At 47.9% G+C, this 20975-nt stretch overlaps 1 protein-coding gene across 1 annotated transcript in view; it reads left to right on the plus strand.

Moving 5' to 3' along the window:
- The window catches only part of LOC144104418 (uncharacterized), a 72216-nt gene that overhangs the window by 41111 nt on the left and 10130 nt on the right, over positions 1 to 20975 (plus strand). The window contains exon 2 of the mRNA XM_077637402.1: positions 20399 to 20555. Within this exon, the coding sequence (XP_077493528.1) occupies positions 20399 to 20555 (157 nt within the window). The remainder of the gene's footprint in view (positions 1 to 20398; positions 20556 to 20975) is intronic.

Consider the following 20975-nt stretch of genomic DNA (forward strand, 5'->3'; position numbering starts at 1 on the left):
AAAAACTCTCGTTCAAAATTGCGTTTGTCCAGAATTGTTGATCATGTCCCGAATGCGATTCGTAAACGTGAGCAGAAAACGACAAAGATGCGCTTACTACCGGTCAGGCAGGTAACAGTTTGTCCTTCCGTCTTCCAATCTATCAGACTGAATCCTATTACCACTCCTTTTCCCATCAAAACTTTCCTGGATCCAGCAATTAACCGCCTGTGTCCTGGCCACTACCCCGTATTGGGTATGTGCCAGCAACGTCTGAGGCCTTCCTTCCTTCCTTTTTTTAACAGCACCACGAGGCACGGACAAAACGGGAGCAAAGACACAGAACCTACAAAACCACACAAAAAACATCATCTACTCAAATAGAGCTGCGTACACGCGTAGCTATTGTCATCGGTAAGCATGCGCGTACTCTCCCTCGTGATGAGGCCTAAAGAGAAAGGTATCCCCCGCACTACTAACAGTACTGTCCCCTGCAGGAAAAATTCGGCAACTTTCATCAGAACCTCTACAGATGTCCGTTACCGCTACCTGTACAGCGTCAACAAATGATTTCACTTCCTCTTTATCTCACGATGTTTAATAAAGCCCAGTGGCATGACGAAGAACCTTTTCACCATGGTACTGCAAACTGATAAGGCGTGAAAGATAACATATTCTACCTTCGTGAGCACGTGTAGCCTCTCCTGAGCAACGCCGAGGTGCTCTCTTGAGATAATTCCATTTGCTCAAAATAAGTGTGTGCCAAGCAAGGACTGAAATTCTTCCTTAGCCATGGAGACAGTAATATCCCGGTATTCTCGTGTCAAACTACTCTCCGCATTGTCGGCTTGCTTCGGTTCTTTCGATGGCTGAAGTCGCTAACAAATGTATCCATGTGCCAGCGGCTATACCTGTCCGCGTTGAGTGGCACTACTCTCATGCGCAGATAGCGATTTCTGGGAACACGCCGCAGTGGCTCAGTGGTTAGGGCGCTCGGCTATTGATCCGGAGTTCCCGGGCTCGAGCCCGACCGCGGCGGCTGCGTTTTCATGGAGGCAAAACGCTAAGGCGCCCGCGTGCTGTGCGATGTCAGTGCACGTTAAAGATCCCCAGGTGGTCGAAATTATTCCGGAGCCCTCCACTACGGCACCTCTCTCTTCCTTTCTTCTTTCACTCCCTCCTTTATCCCTTCCCTTACGGAGCGGTTCAGGTGTCCAACGATATATGAGACAGATACTGCGCCATTTCCTTTCCACAAAAACCAATTATTATATTAACAGCCTCCAAATGTCTTTCAAAGTTATTCACTTAAACGTCGGTGCAAACGGTTCACTGTTGTAATGTGACAGGCTCACGTTCGCTGACCATTAATTTAATACCTCTCTGGTATTGACTGTCTCTTTCCTATTGAGGCATCGATAATGCCTCTCGTATAAGACATGGAATGGAGGAGTAATAATGCTGGACCACCAGTGGTGATTGATGGAGTAATTATTGATAGACCATTACTTATTACTCCCAACAGATCATCAACGGTGCATGTAGCTATGGCCTAATGGGACTGACATTTACAGAAGAGTTCGCTCCAACAATGCGTTTCGATGACTCCGCGGCAGCTTTTACAAAGAGAGATTTTACAAACGACGTGTGTCATCCCTTCACCATCTCCCCCTCGCCCCTTCCATCTTACTAGGCCCGTACTAGTATAGCGATTATATTCCAATGCAGTTCTACGCTAATTTTTTTCGCCCATCGTTTTAAACGAAGCTACTCCTGCGCTATTACAGTGTCAGTAGACGCGTTCCATGTTAAGGACGGAATAGAATGGGCAGAGAAAAGAAGCGGCTTTTACCCTTTAAAATAACAACAACCCCTTCCAGCCAATGGCGTCGGCCGATTCTCAACTTGTTAGCGTGACAATGTAGGGAGAGGGCAATCCCCGGCCACGAAGGGAAGGGACTGTACCCTCTCATCTGCCACTCCCTGCATTGTTACGCTAGCCGGGTTATGAGAAAAAAACCGACGCCATTGGCTGGAATGGGATCCTTTGAAGAGGGAAAAAGCCGCTTCCTTCTTGAGTTGGATCCAACTATAGTCGTTGGACACCTGAACCGCGCCGTAAGGGAAGGGTAAAGGAGGGAGTGAAAGAAGAAAGGAAGAGAGAGGTGCCGTAGTGGAGGGCTCCGGAATAATTTCGACCACCTGGGGATCTTTAACGTGCACTGACATCGCACAGCACACGGGCGCCTTAGCGTTTTTCCTCCATAAAAACGCAGCCTCCGGGGTCGGGTTCGAACCCGGGAACTCCGGATCAGTAGTCGCTCACGCGTACTGGCGACTGTGTTGTGCCTAAAATAAGCTAAGTGCTAAAACACATATTCCGCACACATCTGCATAACCTCTATGACACCTTACAAGGTCATCAGTCGTGCCGCATTTTGGCGACTGTGCTGCGTCTAAAATAAGCCAAGTGCTAAAACACACATTCCGCACACATCTACATAACCTCTCTGACACCTTACAAGGTCATCAGTCGTGCCGCATTTCCGCACCGGCCTACCTTGAAGCACATCGCGCGCTACATTAACCGGGAAAAGAGAGATAACCTCGCGAGCCTCAAGTCCGGCTATCAGTTAGCGCATTCGCAGAAATGCAATCTTGTTTTTCCTCGACAAACATTCTTCACAGTATTCCCCAACATACATACTTAGAGAACAGGCAGCGTCGCGACCATGACAGTGGAAGATGTAGGCCAACATTCAAGAGCGAGCGCTCGCTGGCTCGTCGCCGTCCTTGTAAACATTCACTGGAAGACGTGACGTCAATACCGGTCATGCGAATCAGACGAGCGAGGTCGATAAATCTTGTTTTGCTCGCCAACAATGCGCGCGAAAGTCTGGACTACTTCTTTACTTTTTTCTTCGAGCACCGATAGCTTCGAGACCTCTCCACAAACTCTCAAAGACTCTCCAGGTGAACTGAACGTTCAATTACTCCTATCTCCTGGCCGTCTTCTAAACTGAATTACTTATGTCTCTTTGTTGTCAGCCCGCCGGCGACCGAATTGTGCGGACTTTGAGCGCGCACGTGCTGTGACACGAGTTGACCGAAGGCTTTGAGAAAGCAGATGCACGTGATTTTGTGGTCGCGACACGCGTTTAATGCGCCTACAGAGACAGCGTTCTGCAAAGATGAGTTAAGAAAACGGATAGAATGCAAAAAAAAGGGAAAGTAAGGTGGCAAAAAAAACAACAAATTGAGCCGGTTAAGCTGACGCGGTGAATTCAGCGACAAGCTGTCCTCGGAGTCTTAGCTTGGTATCTGCTTCGGCTGTTGCTTTGTTTCTGCGTTAGACGAAAAGTGTGTATACTGATAATCAGTGCAAGTGGCTTATTCTCTCCCCCTCCTTTTTCTTTTTCTCTCGTGACGTAACGAAGCTAATGATTACATGAATGGTCATCCGGCTGATGTCTCTTGAGCAGCAGCTCGCTGTAAAGAACGAAACCAACAAATGAAAGAAATGAAGAAGAGTATATGGCTGAAAGAAAGAAGGAAAGATGGTATGGTATCGTATCGTATGGCATGGCATGATATGGTATATGGTATGGTATGGAATGGCAATGGTAAGGTATGGTATGGTATGGCATGGTGTGGTATGGTTTCGTATGGCATCGTATGGTATGGTATGGCATGGCATGGTGTGGTATGGCATCGTTTGCTATGGTATGGTATCGTATGTTATGGTATGGTATGGTATGGAATGGCATGATGTGGTATGGTATCGTATGGTATGGTATGGTACGGCACGGCACTGCACTGTAATGAAAGACATTACTTGGAGGGGGAATTCGCATGCACTCGTACAAGACCACTGTCCAGAGTTCACCAACATTTCTCCCAATTTTATTTTCTCGACGTCACTTACATAGTTCGCGTTCTAACGAACGACTTGCACTGTCACCTCTTCACAGCTACACCCACCTCCGCACACAATACTGCCACCTTACACTCCATACGTCATGCATGTACGTCAGCAAAGCGAAACAAGCTTTTAATCTAATACAGGCATGTCCCATTCTCTCTGCCTTTTAGTGCTTTAAAGATTCAAGAGCACTCGAGAACAAATGGCTCCTTTCATAAACCACTTGGTGCCCATCTTTTATCTTCCTTCAATTTAGGTCATCTTCCTTCGCCGTACGCGCGCGTCAATGGCAAAGTTATGCTAACATCGCGTCCAATGCGCCAGCAAGCAAGTAAACGGGGAAGCTTTGTAGGTCAACTGAATTACGAAAGGCCGGTCGCTGAGGCTAGTCGAGGCCGCTTTCTAAGGCGGACCACCTACGCTACGCGCGTGGGAATATTTTATCTGTTCCTCCCCAAAGCTCGAACTTACACTCAGATTCAGCTACGCTCTCTTTACTATGCAAGAACTTCATCCCTCTCGCGTATTCGCTACGTCTCGCGCGAGTCGACGGAAGGCTTCGCTAGAGCGAAAATTCTAAGCCAAAAGAAAAAAAGATTTTTCTTTCCGACCTTTTCTCCCGGCAGCCTACCTGCCCTCTATTCCCGGGCCTCTTAGTAGTCTGTATTAAGGGCGCGTATTGATTTGCAAATCGTGAAATGATTTGCATTAATATCGTGATATTACGAAACTACGCTTTGTTCGTGGGCACTCGCCTTTTTCCTATCGTACATCGTACAACTCGCCTTGTTCAACGCAGGCCGCTTTAATTTTTTCGCTTTTGTCGTCTGGCTCCACCTGGCGGGAAAATGTGTGCCTAAATCTCTACGCGCTCGCTCCGAAAAAGCTCCCGCCCGACCGTCTGCGACGCAACAAATTGAGTTATACACGCTCGGTGAAGCGGGGGATTCTTCTTGGCTGCCTTGCGCCTCAGGTCCTGGCGTAGGTGGGATGAATTTACGTTCAGCACTTCTCGAGATGACAAAGCAAAAAAAAAATGCGTTCTCTTCTCTGCTCTGATGGAGCCGGAATAGAGCGGTGCAAAGAAAAGAATGGTAGTCTGTCGCTTCAGTTCCAGCATTGTTTGCTTATCGACACTCGACGAGGACCAAGTTTGAGTTAGAATGTGAAGCCGCCCCCTCTCGTGGCGTTCCCCCGAACTAAGGGACTGGGCTGAGCAGTATCGCGACGCCCACCTATATTTCATCAATGAGTTCGCCAGCATACTGTACTGCCTAGTCGGTTGTATTCGGTTAATGATAGCTGAGAGCGCGATGAATTAATGGGTTACTGCACACGGCAGCCATGCCTTCAGATATTCGTTGCATTCAATTTTGAAATAAGAAAGCGGATTGGAGAAACGAAAAGAAAATAGAGTGAGGAATTATTCCTGCATCACGTTGACAGTTTGTGAAGGAAAAGGTGGTGAAGGAGAGGAATGATTGAGAAACTCAATGGGTGTAAAAGCGAGCGGTGTAGTTAGTAAGAGAGTCTCTGCGGTATGGAGCGAATCATGGAATGTGCCATACAGCGAGAATAACTGAAGAACATAGTAAGATCTTAGCACTCTACACAGAAAATCAATGAGACAGACGGAAAGAGACAGCTTATGTGACCGAATGGGTGTTCAATGAATGAATGAATGAACGAATGAATGAATGAATGAATTTAGTACAAATCGAAAGTAGGTAGTGAGTGAAGGTACTGAGTGTATGTCGAATGAGAGGGCAAGCGTTAGAATGAAGTTTATAACGAGTACGGTTTGTCATAGAGGAGCTAAACAGCGGGGGAATTGGTCAGTTAGGGACAGCGCTAGAAAAAAAAAAGGGGAATAGATGTGATTAGGTGTAAATTGACGAATTAAGTGCCCACTACCAATGAGCTCCCAGACTACGGCTGACCGGCAGCGAGCCTTTCTATACTGCCCAGTGAAATTCTTTATGATGGGCAGTCCAGCTCCTATAGCAACCCGCCAAAGCACCTCTTTCACTTTCTCTTCGCGTCTTCGTTCATTCGTTCGTTCTCGTTCTGAACTTTATTTTGCGCTCACACTCGACCTGTTCGTTACGTTTCAGTACTCCCTCCTTGATGTGATTGTTCGCCCTCAATTGTTTCCCCAAATCTTTCATTTTTTTTTCCTGAAGATGAGGTTGCGAAAGGGGCGACCACCTGCAACTCAATCTTGGTGGTACACGAAATTTTGATGTGAGTGCAAAATAAAAGTTGTTGAAATTCATCGCTTCTCCACTGGTTTGAAACCGAGCCTGCCTTGCAGAGACGCTGCCGCAATGCACCGACCAAAAACCCTGTGCAATTTTTTTTCATTTATTTCTGGCATTCGTCGAGCGCTAGCGCTTGAAAAAATATAAATAAATAAGACATGGTGCTTGAGGTGTGAACTATACAACAGTTCTCCGCTCCGTTTCTACCTCTGTTTTTCTTTTTTTGTTGCAGTGAGTAGACGATGAATCGAATAAAGAAAAAAATTCCGACCGCACGCACTGCGTTGAAAAGATTCAGTGAACTTTCTCAAGTCTTCCGCGGAAAGCCTTGAACTGCATTGCCGTGCTCGCCAGAACGCTCGATAAATATATAAAATGAAAAAAAAATGAGAACGCCCTGACCCATTGAAATAGGGAGAATGTGGTGAGTGGTTTTCAATCATTCATACACGCTCCCATGACGATATAGACCTCTCTGCGCGTCAATGGAAGATATGAGTATACAGGGGACGTGCTCAACCTTGCCCGCTCCGTACGCTGCCGAATATTTGCTTTGCTGCCTGCAACAGGAGAGAATGAGGCATAGAAAAAGATCTGCATCGAAGAGAAGACGTCTCCGTAGGCGCGTTCAAAATCATCCGTGTACTACCGTTCCCAGGAGAGGAGGGGGTTAAATTAATATACTTCTCGCAAGGCATCAACACTGTAGCATATGAGGAGCGCAGATGTTTTTAATAGACGATCTATAAGTGTACACCTTAAACTGGAGACTTATAACGGGCCCCGTAAGCTGAGTGCGCCGACACATTTTCGCATTTCGACTCAATCGAAATCCGGCCGGCGCGACCGGAATTCGAACCCACGTCCTCGTGTTCAGTGTCAGAACATGACAGCCGCATAAAACTTGTTCACTGAACCGGTACGCGAGACCTGCAATCTTACACACTACTTTGTACACATTCAAGCCACCGCGATGCTCGCTCAGTTGTTATGGTACTCTGCTGCTGACACGAAGGACGCGGGTTCGATCACGGCCGCAGCAGCTGTATTTCGATGCAGGTGAAATGCTAGAGGCCCGCGTACTGTGCGAAGTCAGTGCACGTTAACGAACCCCGGACGACCGAAACTACCCAGAGCCTTCCAATATACGGCACCCCTCATAGACTGAGTCGCTTTGGGACGTTAAACCTTATAAACCATAAACCAAACCGCATTCACTCAGACGCTCATTCGTACAAACATATTATCTGTCCATCACAGTCGCTTACTGTTTTAACGAGACAGCGCTAAGGGTCACCTGTCGCTGGCTTCGTCGGCCGTGAGCAAAAAATCCGCGAAAAATCCGCGAAGAATCCTCAGAGAAGCAACCTAGGTGACAGGAGGCCCACCTACGACATGTTACCTTGTGACGTCATCACAACCTGCTGAGCAAACCGCCCATCGTGGCAAAGTGGAAGTTTAATTAATGATTAGTCGCGAGAGGTTGCTCTTCCCGAGCGACCTGGGTCGCACAAGCGCCGCCAGTGGCAGCACCTGCCATCGCAGGGCAGTGGCGCATCGCTTAACCACGGCACCACCGCACCAGCAGTGATACACGAGGGCTCCCAGGGATCTATCAGTGTAAAGCAATGAATAACAAATTCCGCACGTATGGACATCAACCCATTAACCCTAACACGTCATACCCTTAAGGCGGTGCTTAAGTGACCCCTGCAGTTTTTCTGTCTTCCGCTAGATAAACAGCTCACTAACCTTTTCTTACCGGTACTCACCTACGGGGCAGAAACGTGGAGGCTAACGAAAAGAGTTCAGCTTAAGTTAAGGACAACGCAGCGAGCCATCGAAAGAAAAATGATAGGTGTAACGTTAAGAGATCGGAAGCGGGCAGAGTGGGTGAGGGAACAAACGCGTGTGAATGACAACCTAGTCGAAATCAAGAGAAAGAAATGGGCTTGGGCAGGGCATGTAATGCGAAGGCAAGATAACCGCTGGTCCTTAAGGGTAACGGAGGGGATTCCAAGAGAAAGTAAGCGTAGCAGGGGGCGGCAGAAGGTTAGATGGGCGGATGAGATTAAGAAGTTTGCAGGCAAAGGGTGGATGCAGCGGGCAAAGGATAGGGTTAATTGGAGAGACATGGGAGAGGCCTTTGCCCTGCAGTGGGTGTAGTAAGGCTGATGATGATGATGATGATGAACCTTTTCTTACCCACGTCCTATCTGATTGACACAGCCCTGTTTCGAGGAGTAAACGTGGCTGAGCACATGTATTGGTTTTAGCACCAATACAAATGGAGGGACAGGCAGCTTTTTACGCATTGACCCCGTCCACGAGGAGCCCACGACAAACCGTACACTCGAGGAGGCACAGTGTTACGTCAGCCGTTATCTGCGACAGCCATCGGAGAGAACGCAGAGCTGCTTAGTTATCTTGTAGTACGTGCCTGAGAAGCAGCCTCCTGTATGCATTCGCTAAACACACGCTCTATCTGACGTTCCTCGCCGGCCAGCTCACACCCGCACAGCGACCGCCGTTGTCGATCAATGGAGCTTTTAATGCCTGGCGCGACTGAACGCATCAGTGCTCGCGACAGGGAGATCGTTGCGACACACGCGTCGTTTGTCGCTCGACAAGCGGCGTACATGCGACTGGTTACATGTGCGCGTCCCAAAGACTCCGCTCTGTCTGATGTTAGAGAGCGCGGCGGCCCGACTGAAGACTGGAGCCAAGGAAGGCGGAAACTGCGGGCACAACGGAATTCAAGTATAGCTCACAAAACGCTGCCCTCTTCCGCCCAGCAGGCTAGTATGATGAGTGCAATAGGAGTGGCAGTACGGCGATAACTACATTAGTGCTTTCAAAATTACAGTGCGACACGAGACAAGGACATGAGAAAGGTGACAAATGAGCGTTAGCAACACAATCTAAGCACAAAGGAGTTAAAAGGGAATAAGCTGTCGTCCAGCGCCCTCCATCCCCTTTATAAAAGGCAGTGAGTTAGAGGACAACTTAATCCCTTTTTACTCCCATATAGGTTATGGTTTAATGAAGTTTAATGTTCCAAAGCGACTCAGGCTCTGAGGGACGCCGTAGTGGAGGGCTCCGGAAATTTCGACCACCTGAGGTTCTTTAACCTGCAGTGACATCGCACAGTACGCGGGCCTCTAGAATTTCGCGTCCATTGAAATTCAACCGACGCGACCGGGATCGAACCCGCGTCTTTCGGGTCCGCAGCCGAGCGCCATGAACTGCAACAAGGAACTGCAACTGCAACAAGGAAAGCCCAGTCTTATTCCCCTTAGTTCGGACTGTGCGTGATTCGAGCAGGTTTTCATTTCCTTAGAGTTCAAATTATCGATATTCAACTGTTCGGTTCAAGTTTCACTTATTCAGTCTGGTTAGACCTGTTTACTACGGTTTTAAACAAACGCCTAACCTTCACCGGCGAAATTTCTGCCTGTAAATGTGAAAACCACATATTTCTAAAAGGCATCATCGTTCGCAAATTCTTCCCTATCAAGAACAAAAAGTTCTGTCAGATAATTCTTCCAAAACCTGTACCATAACTTACACAAACACATCCCCCAAACGAAAGCAAATATTAATAAGAAGGATGTTGAAGGCAGAAAAGAGTTCCATGGTGTTATTACGTTCGCCGGTGCTTCAAGAGCAAGCGAAAAACATAACTTGATCCGTGCAGCGGCGTCTGAAGAGAGAGGCCGCAATTTTCTGCATTTCATAGCTAGTTTAGCATAACTAATGGCTAGCGAGCGGAATACAAGGCAAAAGAAAAAGCGCCTAATTGCCTCCGTTTTATCCCCAGGGCTGGGCAATTTGCCGCCGCTTCGCAGTACGTAGAGCTATAATTTCCGAGCGGTCAGATGAATCCTTCTTTCCTTGTCCTGCTTCAGAGGCACGGAGGGAGTAAATCTGAGACCGAGGCTTTTTTTTTGTCACTTTTACTTTTTTTCCTTCCTCAGTTTCACTCTTGCTGCTGTTGCTCAAGCACTTCTATAAAGGTTTATATCAGTGTCCCGTGAAAGAATTGCGAGGGCGTGTTGTAGTGTTTCTTCTCGTTTATTTATTTCTAATACTTGCAGGGGTGGTTTCCTCACAGGACTTTTTTTCTAAATAAAATATAATATTAGTTTTTCGCAAAGTAGATATGGTTGTGGCGAAAACCGTTCGCGTAGGATTTATATAATAATGCGAGGCTTGACGTCAGCGGGGCTGCTTTCGACGAGGTAAAGCTTTTCGTTGATTGGGTCATCGCTAAAAAATAGAGGAAAAGAGGCGTTTTCTTCGACAAAACTTTGGTGCGCGAAATAATAAATTGGTCTGGAATTGGAGCCCCTTAAAGCGCCTAATTTCGTTTAAAGGGCTTCATATAGGCACTAAGTTTTTTTGTGCCTGTGATAGTGAACGTTTTCTTTGTTAATTGTGGTTTGATAGTGAACTTAGTGCCTTCAAAGCAGTACGAAACGCGATCTGTGCCTCGGGTGGTAGTCAAGGTTGAGCGGCATTTCTGGTTACGTGGTTAATGCTTCAGTGCTCATGAATTATGTCGACATGTACTGTGACTGTAACCAGTGACGAATGGATCGCAGTGGACTCGCAGGCAGTGCCGATAATTAAGCAAGCCATAAATATCAAATAGGGAATAGGCATCTAGGCACTAGCATCAATGATATCGTTATCGTGGTCACGTTCACATCGGAAGTGGGGACCTACGGCATGAACGTCTACGGAATAAGAACCTGGGGAATGGGCATCAGGGGAATGGGCATCTAAGGAATGGGCATCTAGGGAATGGGCATCTAGGAAGGGTGGCGTTATATAATAGGGAATAGGCATCTAGGCGGTGGCGTCAATGATATCGTAATCTTAGGCGCGTTCACCTAAGCAGTGGGGACCTACGGCATGAACGTCTACGGAATGAGCATCTGGGGAATGGGCATCTGGGGAATGGGCATCTAGGGAATGGGCATCTAGGAAGGGTGGCGGTATCTAATAGGGAATAGGCATCTAGGCGGTGGCGTCAATGACATCGTTATCTCAGGCACGTTCACCTAAGCAGTGGGGACCTACGGCATGAACGTCTACAGAATTAGCATCTGGGGAATGGGCATCTAAGGAATGGGCATCTGGGGAATGGGCATCTAGGAAGCGTGGCGGTATCTAATAGGGAATAGGCATCTAGGCGGTGGCGTCAATGATATCGTTATCTTAGGCGCGTTCACCTAGGCAGTGGGGACCTACGGCATGATCGTCTACGGAATGAGAACCTGGGGAATGGGCATCTGGGGAATGGGCATCTAGGCGGTGGCGTCAATGATATCGTAATCTCAGGCGCGTTCACCTAAGCAGTGGGGACCTACGGCATGAACGTCTACGGAATGAGCATCTGAGGAATGGGCATCTAAGGAATGGGCATCTGGGGAATGGGCATCTAGGAAGGGTGGCGGTATCTAATAGGGAATAGGAATCTATGCGGTGGCGTCAATGATATCGTTATCTCAGGCACGTTCATCTAAGCAGTGGGGACCTACGCATGAACGTCTACGGAATTAGCGTCTGGGGAATGGGCATCTAAGGAATGGGCATCTGAGGAATGGGCATTTAGGAAGGGAAGCGGTATCTAATAGAGAATAGGCATCTAGGCGGTGGCGTCAATGATATCGTAATCTTAGGCGCGTTTACCTAAGCAGTGGGTACCTACGGCATGAAAGTCTACGGAATGAGCATCTGGGGAATGGGCATCTAAGGAATGGCATCTGGGGAATGGGCATCTAGGGAGGGTGGCGGCATCTTGAGGCACGTCTCCCTAGCTTGCTCAAAACAACCAAGTCCCAAATGCAGAGTTGATTGACTGGTACCCCCAGATATGATGCCTCCACGTCCATGGCATGATAATCGTCATTAATTTCAGCGAAGGAAATGAAAAGGAAAAAAATGGACTGTGATGACCTTGAAAATAACTCCTGCTAAGTCACGTGCTTCCGCCTTCTGATGGAGTTTTCACCGGATCTGGATACCGGAATTCAAATAACGCTGTCGTTTCGGTAAAGAATGCCAGCCAGGAAGAAGCCACTCCTGGAAAATAATTTTAATATGCGAGTTCCTCCTATCTCGTACAAAGGACAAACTGTATCGTAGACACGACGGGTTACACTAAATTCCGCCGTGTATAAAAAGAAATTGGTTTGCCTCCGGTTTTTAAAGACGGTGCGGAGTACTCCCGGCTTGTCACGTGATCTGGGAGATTTTCTTTGTTTGAACGGACACCCGCTATTTTTGCTCCTCGAAGTAAACGCGGTCGCATATTAAGAATTCTGGCTGTACCGATACTCGCGGCACACACCATCCCATGCTCTGGAGTGTACTTGGCTTGCTATAAAACCCGAGTAAAATAACACTTACCAGATGCTTCTTAAGTATGGCGGCGCGTGACCGAATTAAAAAAAAACTACTCGGCTGCTCGGTTCGTATTCGCGTTTGTGCAAACCGCCTCAGTACTGAAGACCGTTTGAACAGCGAAAGCACATATCACCTCGGTGTGTAACCGCATACGTACTGGCTCCATGCCGTGCGGGGCCCAAACCACAGGAAGCATCGTCTCCTGTGCGCGTTGGCTCGTCTGCCGACTTTTCCTCCTTCCTATCAGATGGCGCTGCCAACACCAGCGATGCAGAGCGCGTGTGCCGTCTGCATCAACCAAGGCAGACACACACCTGCCGGCATATGATGTGATCCACAATGGCCTTCACTGGCGCCGATTTTCTCCCCCTCCCAGCTTATCTATCTCTTTTTTATCTCCCTTCCTTTATCTGTACTGCGGCCTCTTTTACTTTGACCAACGTGCACGCAACAACAGCAATCTGATCGTGAGCACGGCTTGCGACGGACGGCACTGACGGTTCCGCCGTGGCCACCGATCAGATGTCCATCCCGTCCTTTGGTCGGAAGGCTCGGCTCACAGGCGTTCATGGCTATTCGCGATAGAGATCGTTTGTAGGCCTCAACGATGAGCAGTCTACGTGGCTGATTTCACTTGCCGCTCCGACTAGTTGGAAAGTCAAGGGAACAGTCGGTCTGTTTCCAGACAGACTACACGGAGATATATAGTAGTCTGTAGCTATGAAAAATGGCGCGAAATGAACTCTGACACTAGAGTAGAGGCAGGGACGACATGGTCCTGCAACGCATTTTATATTGGCTCCGAGTCTTGGCGACCAAATAGAGCCCAAATTTGCCGACTCTTCTCTTCCGTTAGGGTTTCACTGCGATTAACCTATTAAACTCGCTCAGTCTCCTGTTCTGCAGTATTCTGGCGGCTTCACGTGCTAGACCAGGTTTTTGTTATTTTAACTGTTAGTTACTGAGGCACATTACAAAAAAAAAGGGGGGGGGGAGGGGGTACCGGCAAATGCATCGCCTAGTGATCTTTATCAACATCTCTATTAAGGTATTTTCCTGTTTGTATGGTTCTTGAAGTTTTCCTAAAATTAATCCCAGCATATGCTTGGTGTGCTTTCGTATTGTGCGCCTAAGTCTTCTAAGAGCGTTTCTCGGAGCCTTCCCATAGACTGTATGTAGCAGGGACCCCGGAAAGGGAGGGGGGCAAGGACGGTCGGTCCCCCCCCCCCCCCTCCCCAATGTTTCTCCATAGGGGGAAGCGCTCCCCCTCACCCATTCTCCTGTTGCTTGGACTCAGATCATATTTCTGACAGGCGCTTCAATTCTAGGACGTTATTAACGTAAATAACAACGGTGCTTAGCTAGTTAGCTTTGTAGCCTGTCATAAAGCATTTCTTTCAGTAACCCAAACCAATGATGCCCCAACAGAAGGCGCTGGCTGTCTGACCCCTGTTCATGAGCGTAATTACCAGAATTCAAACAGACTACGTGCATATATTTTTCAATGCAGCCGACCACTGCTCGTTTACACGTCTCTGTATAAAGCTACCCATTTCTATTCAAGTTTTTTATGCATTAACAAATACACATTTGAACAGTGCAAAACAAGAAAAAAATATAAGAAATATAAAATTTACCCTGGACCAGGAAAAATTTTTCTTCAACCGCGAAGTTTCTGTGGAAGATAGTAGCTTTACTTTTTAACCATATGGCTGCGCTTAGGTGGATGCCAATGAGTAATTAATCCCTAACTACAAATGTACTCCACCTTGCGGGATTCCCCTAAATGTTTGACCTAAATAAAACACGGAATGAAAAATAAATACACCAAGAAATAACAAAGACAGAAGACTTGCCCCCCCCCCCCCTTGAGAAGTTCCAGAGTCCCTGGTGCGAGGACGGATCAAAGCGACGCCTTCGCAAAACCTTGTCGCGCGATGCTTTCGTTATTGTTTTCGACTCCCTTTTGTCATACCCGACTGTTTTCCATGCCCCCCCCCCCCCCTTTTCTTTGCCCTCGGTCGAAGCAGACAGCCTCTGCTAAGTAGCCATTGTTTGCATAGCAGACACGGAGCATTTTCTGCACTGTCGCAAACATGGATGGCGCTGTTTGCTTCATGTTTTTCTCTGGACGTGCAAATGACAAGGCCAACTTTCATTACAACAGGGGCTATAGCGCATCCTAGAGAGGCATCACAATGCAGTATATAGCTCCGTCCGTGCAGCATCGGTTGTGGCAGTGAGTGTCGGCAAACAAGAGGCATCTCAATCCCGCGTTCCTTTGTCTGCGGTGCGTCTCGTCTTCAATGCAGCCGTGCAAGGCCAGGACACCTGCGACCCTCGCGGCTCCATCGAACCGGTAGTTGAGTCCAGACATGAAAGAGCCTCTGCGTACGTAGCGACACACGCGAGGTTTAGAACACATCATAAGGTCGTTGCGCGTTCATTCAGAATATTCTAGGTACCCCTTCAGTCAAACTGGGAGCAGCGAAAGGAGCTTTGGAAGAAAAAGTTAAAAGAGAAAGACGCTATAGTCAGATACAACTCAAGAATGCGGCGGCTTTTCCGCGTCAAAGGACCCCCTTCAAGACAATGGCGTCGGCCGATTCTCATGAGCCTGCTGGCAATGGCAATGCAGGGAGCGGCGCCACAATGGAGAGGGGATCTATCTGCGACCATAGAGGGAAGGGATTATCCCGTCTAATCTTACCACACCCTGACAATCGCCGGCGCCACTGGCTGGGAGGGTGTCCTTTGAGGGTGAAAAGCGGCTGCCTTCTTAAGTTGTGATTTGAACAAACTCGAATCGATGATATTCAAGCTGAAATCAAACAATATAGTTGTTCTGTCGGACATGTTACGCCAAAAATAAATAACAGACAAAAGCTGCCAACCGTGTAAACTCGTTTCTCTCCCACTAATTTACCTAGAAGGAGACAGCACTATAGTCGGATACAACTCAAAAATGAAGCCGCAAATGTCCCACAAAGGAGCCCCTCCAGCCAAAGGCTTCGACCGATTCTCCCCCTCTTTTCATTGACCGATCCCTTTTGACCTGCTAACGTGAAATCCTAGGGGGTGGCGTATGAAAGGGTAATAACCACCGCTTAATCGGATTAGTCGCGGCGTCATGAAAATCGGTCGACGCCATTGGCTGGAAGGCCTCATTTGAGGGGCGCCTGCGGCTTCCTACTTGAGTTGTATCTGGCTGCAGATTCTCTACACAGTTCGCCCTGACCAGAACCATTACAAGGCGCTTTGTAGTAGTAGTAGTAGTAAGTGGTTTATTAAAAATAATAGTAAAAAGGAAGGAAAAGATTTTTGCTAGCCCCGGCATCTGCCATCGATACTGAAGCACCTGAGCTGGTGCATCGGAAATAAAGGACAGCAGGCAGAATGGAGAAATGAAGGGAAAGAGGTGAGGGGACAGAAAGAGAGGACAGGGGAGGAGAGGTAATATACACAAAAAACTATTTACACTATAATAAATATGTACAGGTTGCGCGCGTGAATAGTTCATGATGAAGCAATGAAAACACACGCGCGAAGCGCGTATATATATATGTTCACTAGTCACCATTTGTCATTTAACGCCCTTGAGCCAGGTATCGTTTCTGGCGGAACATTTCTGGTCGAAACTTGGCTTCAACTATAAAAATTGCGCAGAACTGCACCTACAACAGGTGCTGCCGCATTCCTGCCCGGTGTACGTGGTTGACAACATGCGGAAGACCTTGGCCTTTTTTTCTCTCCTAAGCAACCCTCTCCCAAGAGCTAAGAACGGTCCCAGTCTCTCCTTCGATGAGGTCCTCCCCACAACTGCGCATCTCACTCCGTGGTTTCCCTCGATCGCGTCTCAGATGGATCTGCACCGAACTCGAGATATACATCGCCGGATCAGCTGTCCGCTTTGTGCACGGCGTCTTTCCCACGGCGTATGCTGGTAGATCCCCGGCGCGGCGTCCTATTGATGACGTCACAAAGAACACGCTCTATTGTGACAAGAAGGGAGCCGGTTGCTCGGTCCATGACGTCAGGATGCAGAAGGTATACCCTTCGCCAGCAGCTTGCTTCCTTTTGGCGTTTCCTAGTCCAGCTGTTGCTAGGGTAACCTGAATACCGGCAGATGTGTCAACTGAGCGGCAAACACCTCTCGGGCTTAGCGAACGAGATATAACGCGCTATCCACGTGGTTAAGGTGCAGCCGCTTTTGATGAATCAATGAAGTTCATTATTTTAAAGTGATGCCTGCCAATTAGTTCTGCTGCTGTCGTCGACGTCGTGAAAGCTCTATCATCGGATATCTGTGTCGTCTGCGTCGTCAGGGGGTCTTTACAGCCTCGACATCCAGCGACCCCGCCCTGGAGGTCGCTGTCCGCAGTTTTCCCGGCGAGGGATAAGGCATCATGCCTGTTGTACTTTATGCCCTTACTTAAACTGCGTGATTACCGCGCCACTTTACTGGCATACAGGATAATACACAACCAGACTCTCTTTCCGCCAACTATATTTTCTTCACCTTATAGAAGTTCACGCGCAGCGGCCGAAGGCAAATTTTTGATACTTCCCTCTCATAACATCTATGGCCACCGGCACCTGAGGTGCACAGGTGTGAAATAATCTTCCCCTAGGCATTCTACCCGCTTTCTATAGTTCTAACACAATAACACTGAAAAATATTTTTGGCGCCGGATTTTTAACCGTGCTGTTATTATGCAAACCAGTAAAGGGAATTTATTCGTAGGTTATGTGCTTTATCTGTATTCGTTAACATGTGTGCAATGTCGATTATACAGTGTTTTGTTGGTGGTGTGTGAGGCGCATATTTATTAAGCTTATAATCATGTATCTGTTTGCCTGTGTTAATTATGCAAAGTTGCTGCGAACAAATGGTTGGTTTACCTTTATTATATAGTTGGACGAGATGTGTAATCATTTGTCTCTCACTTTTAGTGTGTGGTCTTGTGTTCCTGCGTGCCCTCTTCCACCTCACTCTTTTATATTCATGTGTATGGATCCGTTACCAGCCTTTGGCTATGGATCCACTCAGCTTTGTGTATTGGAGATGTACCTGGAATTACAACAAAATAAATAAATAAAGAGCATTCATTCATTCATTCATTCATTCATTCATTCATGAAGTTGTTAAGTGATGAGATGTTTTCTCTTAGTAGGCGAAGTCATGGTCAACACTGCTTGTATAAACGTGCAAATATGCATCGCCAAATAAAACCTACGCAGCGTTCAAGAGTCCACACAGCTAAAAAAATTATTCGTTTCAACTCGGCTGGTTTTAGGCTTATCCCCTCACCACCTAGACGAATGTCTTCGTTGCTTCGAGTTATCTCGCCCTCAATGTTAGTGGCTACCTATCCCGCTTGCGTGGTAATATCTTAAGATATAAACGAATATTACTTGCTTGAAGAATCAATGCCACGATAGCGGAAAACAGTTGCGGTCTGAGTTGCATACGTTCGGAACTTAAGTTGTTTACAATCTCGAGATAAGGCCAGTACTAGCCTCCAATATTCAGTCAGTATACCATACGGCATGGGCTTTAGGGTGGGTGCATTTGTTGTTTGCATTCCAAGAATAATTATCTCTACGTCCATACACTGCTTTCGGCACAGAGAACCCGGTCGACTGAGTATCCGCTTCTCAAGAAAAAAACAACAAACAAATGATCGTTCCACTTCATATGCAGAGACTGAGAAATGTGATATCAACGTATCCGACAAAACATGCATATAAATCAGAGCACTGTGGCACTCAAGGTCGCCCCTCATAAGCATAGAAACGAATGGCTTCTCCGAAGCACCCGCTTTGTATTTGTAAACAGCGACAGCCACCCTTGAAAAATAATAGAAAAATTAAAAAAAAGTCTACCAGCGCAGTCAAACTTGATATCGGCGAGCTAGAACGAACAGCTCACTTTAGCTTCTCAGAAGACGGCGCCAGCGATATATACATATACCCGCAGGGAGGATCTGAGCAAATCCGCGACTTATTTTTCCGGAGAAAGCATGCGAGGAAGTGACGTTCCCGGAAAGCATAACATATGAGGCTTTGGCAGATGCATACACGCGAGCGAGGCTTCTAACACACTCTGCGTGCATAGAAATAAAAGCGATATGCTATGTATCCCAGTCCCGTTATTCGAGCTCGAAGCGCTGACCTAATGACCTTCAAGAACGAAGGCTGTCTCTTTCATAATCCTTCGCTGTTGATTTAGAGGTCAAGGACAGGTCCCATCTGCTGTATTCGAATTCTATTATCTTGAATGGGCGACAGGAAGCGCTGTTACGCGCTGCTGACGTAGGGAAAAAATTACTGGAGGCGCTTTGTATGTCATGTTTGGTGGACCGGGACCTAAGCCAAGGTCTTCTGTTCGTGCGTTAATTTTTTCCGCTGCTCTGAAGCGCACTCTGGAAGCTGTGTTCGGTACGCCATCGTGAAGCCCGTGACATTATACACAAGCCATTTATATGCAACGCTTCGATGCTGTTTGTACTTCTCATAGTGCTGCTGCTGCTGCTTTTGACGATATCAGTATGGGGTACCACCTAGCTACAAGTACTATTACGCTGCCGCTACACTAGCTAAATTGTGCTGCTTAGTAACGGCTCGTACGATATTCATTGGTATTTCGAGTAGCAGCTAAGTAAGAGCTACATGCGAGAGGATGAAACATAACTATAGTCGGATACAACTTAAAGGGCCACAGAAAGGGGTGTTTGAGCTTGGCTTTAAAATACTTGCACTATGTAGAGTACAGGCCACTGAGCGTCCATGCCGCGTACGAGACCTCAGAAGCGGGCGGGAAATTTACAATACATTTTTAAAAATTCCCGCTTTCGCACCTCGCGGCGACGCGCGGTGCCGGGCTTTCGCACGAAAACCTGGCAGACGACGTCACGTCTTGCAAATGACGTCAGCAGACGGGGGTTATCATTGGTTCACAGCGCCAAACTCTTTCATACGTCACGCGCTACAGCAGCCGCGGCCACTCCGCGCGCGCCGCAGTCGGCGGAGGTAGGGGAGGGGCCGAGTGAGTGGGGCCGGTGGAGGAGCGCCGCCGTTTTGACGTGCGAGAGGAGAGGGAAAGGCGCGAAGACGCGGAAGTTCAAATTTTTTCTGCATATAACTCAGCTTCCACAAAACATATTAAAATATTTCTTGCTGGGGGATGAACTGTCGCCTTTCAACATCCCAAACATATCGCACCTTTATTGAGACCCCTTTTCTGGGTCCCTTTAAGTCTGCAGTGAAGCTCCGCCCACATTCAGGACCACCGCACAGAATTCTTCCACGACAAAAAAAGTAGTGCGTAGTTAAAAGTTTTCTCGTTACCGAAACAAGAAACTGATCACCAGAAAAAAATCATAAGCGCTGGAATTTTGATACCCGGCTTGTTTAATAGTCAAGCATTAAAAAGCCGATTTCGTTTACTCTTGTGTTTGTCTAGCGGAGCAATACAGGGCTCCGTGGACCGTGGACCAGTGTTAGCAACTGCCGTTGTTTTTTTAAAGTTGTATCCCACTATAGGGAAACAATCTCGCTTTACCATTCCAAAAATTTCTTCAGCTACTCTGCAGGCGGTCGGTGGACTGTCCTGGACTGGAGTGGCAGATGAAATGGGATATGCTTCTCCCTGCAATGTCACGCTAACAAGTTCATGAGAGCCGGCCGACGCCATTGGCTGGAAGGAGGTCCTTTGAGGAGGAAAAACCGCTTTTTTTCTTTGCTTGTATTCTACTAAAGCGCCGCGTTCACTCCGCGCAAGTGGTGTCTCATAGCCTTCGCACGTTCTATTTCCGCGCAGTCAGCACGGCACGGAGGCCGTTCATCATCTATCGACCTTCGCCACAGCGAAGGGATGGAGCGACTGCCCAAGGCGGGGCCGGCGAGGAGGAGAGCGGCACCTCAGCGGAGGTCGTCGTCACCACGGCGGCTCCGGAGCCAGCCATACCATCCGCCAGGTACGTATCGCTCCTCTCGCCGATGAGCGCCTTTACTCGAAACGCGTTACTCCCCAAGTGTATGGTGGGATGCAACTGAAGAACGCAGCGGCAGACATCCCCCGAAGCAGGCTCTCCAGCCAATGGGATCGACAGGTTGTCATGTCATAGCGGCTAATCCCATTTCACGGAGCCACCTGCTTTTCCCCTCATGTCATGTTAGAGGATGAACCCCGCCGTCATGAAAATCGGTAGACCCCATTGGCTAGAGGGCCTCCTTTGAGGCACGTTTGCCTCTGCGTTCTTTAGTTTGGAGGAAGTTTATCATAGAGGGAGGGGACTATCCCCTTTCACCTGCCACTCCCTGCATTGCCACGTTAGCAGGCTCATGAGAATCGGCCGACGCCACTGACTGGAAAGTAGTTATTTGACGGGGAAAAG

This window comes from Amblyomma americanum, chromosome 9, assembly GCF_052857255.1.
Source record: "Amblyomma americanum isolate KBUSLIRL-KWMA chromosome 9, ASM5285725v1, whole genome shotgun sequence".
In the NCBI taxonomy this organism is placed as follows: domain Eukaryota; kingdom Metazoa; phylum Arthropoda; class Arachnida; order Ixodida; family Ixodidae; genus Amblyomma; species Amblyomma americanum.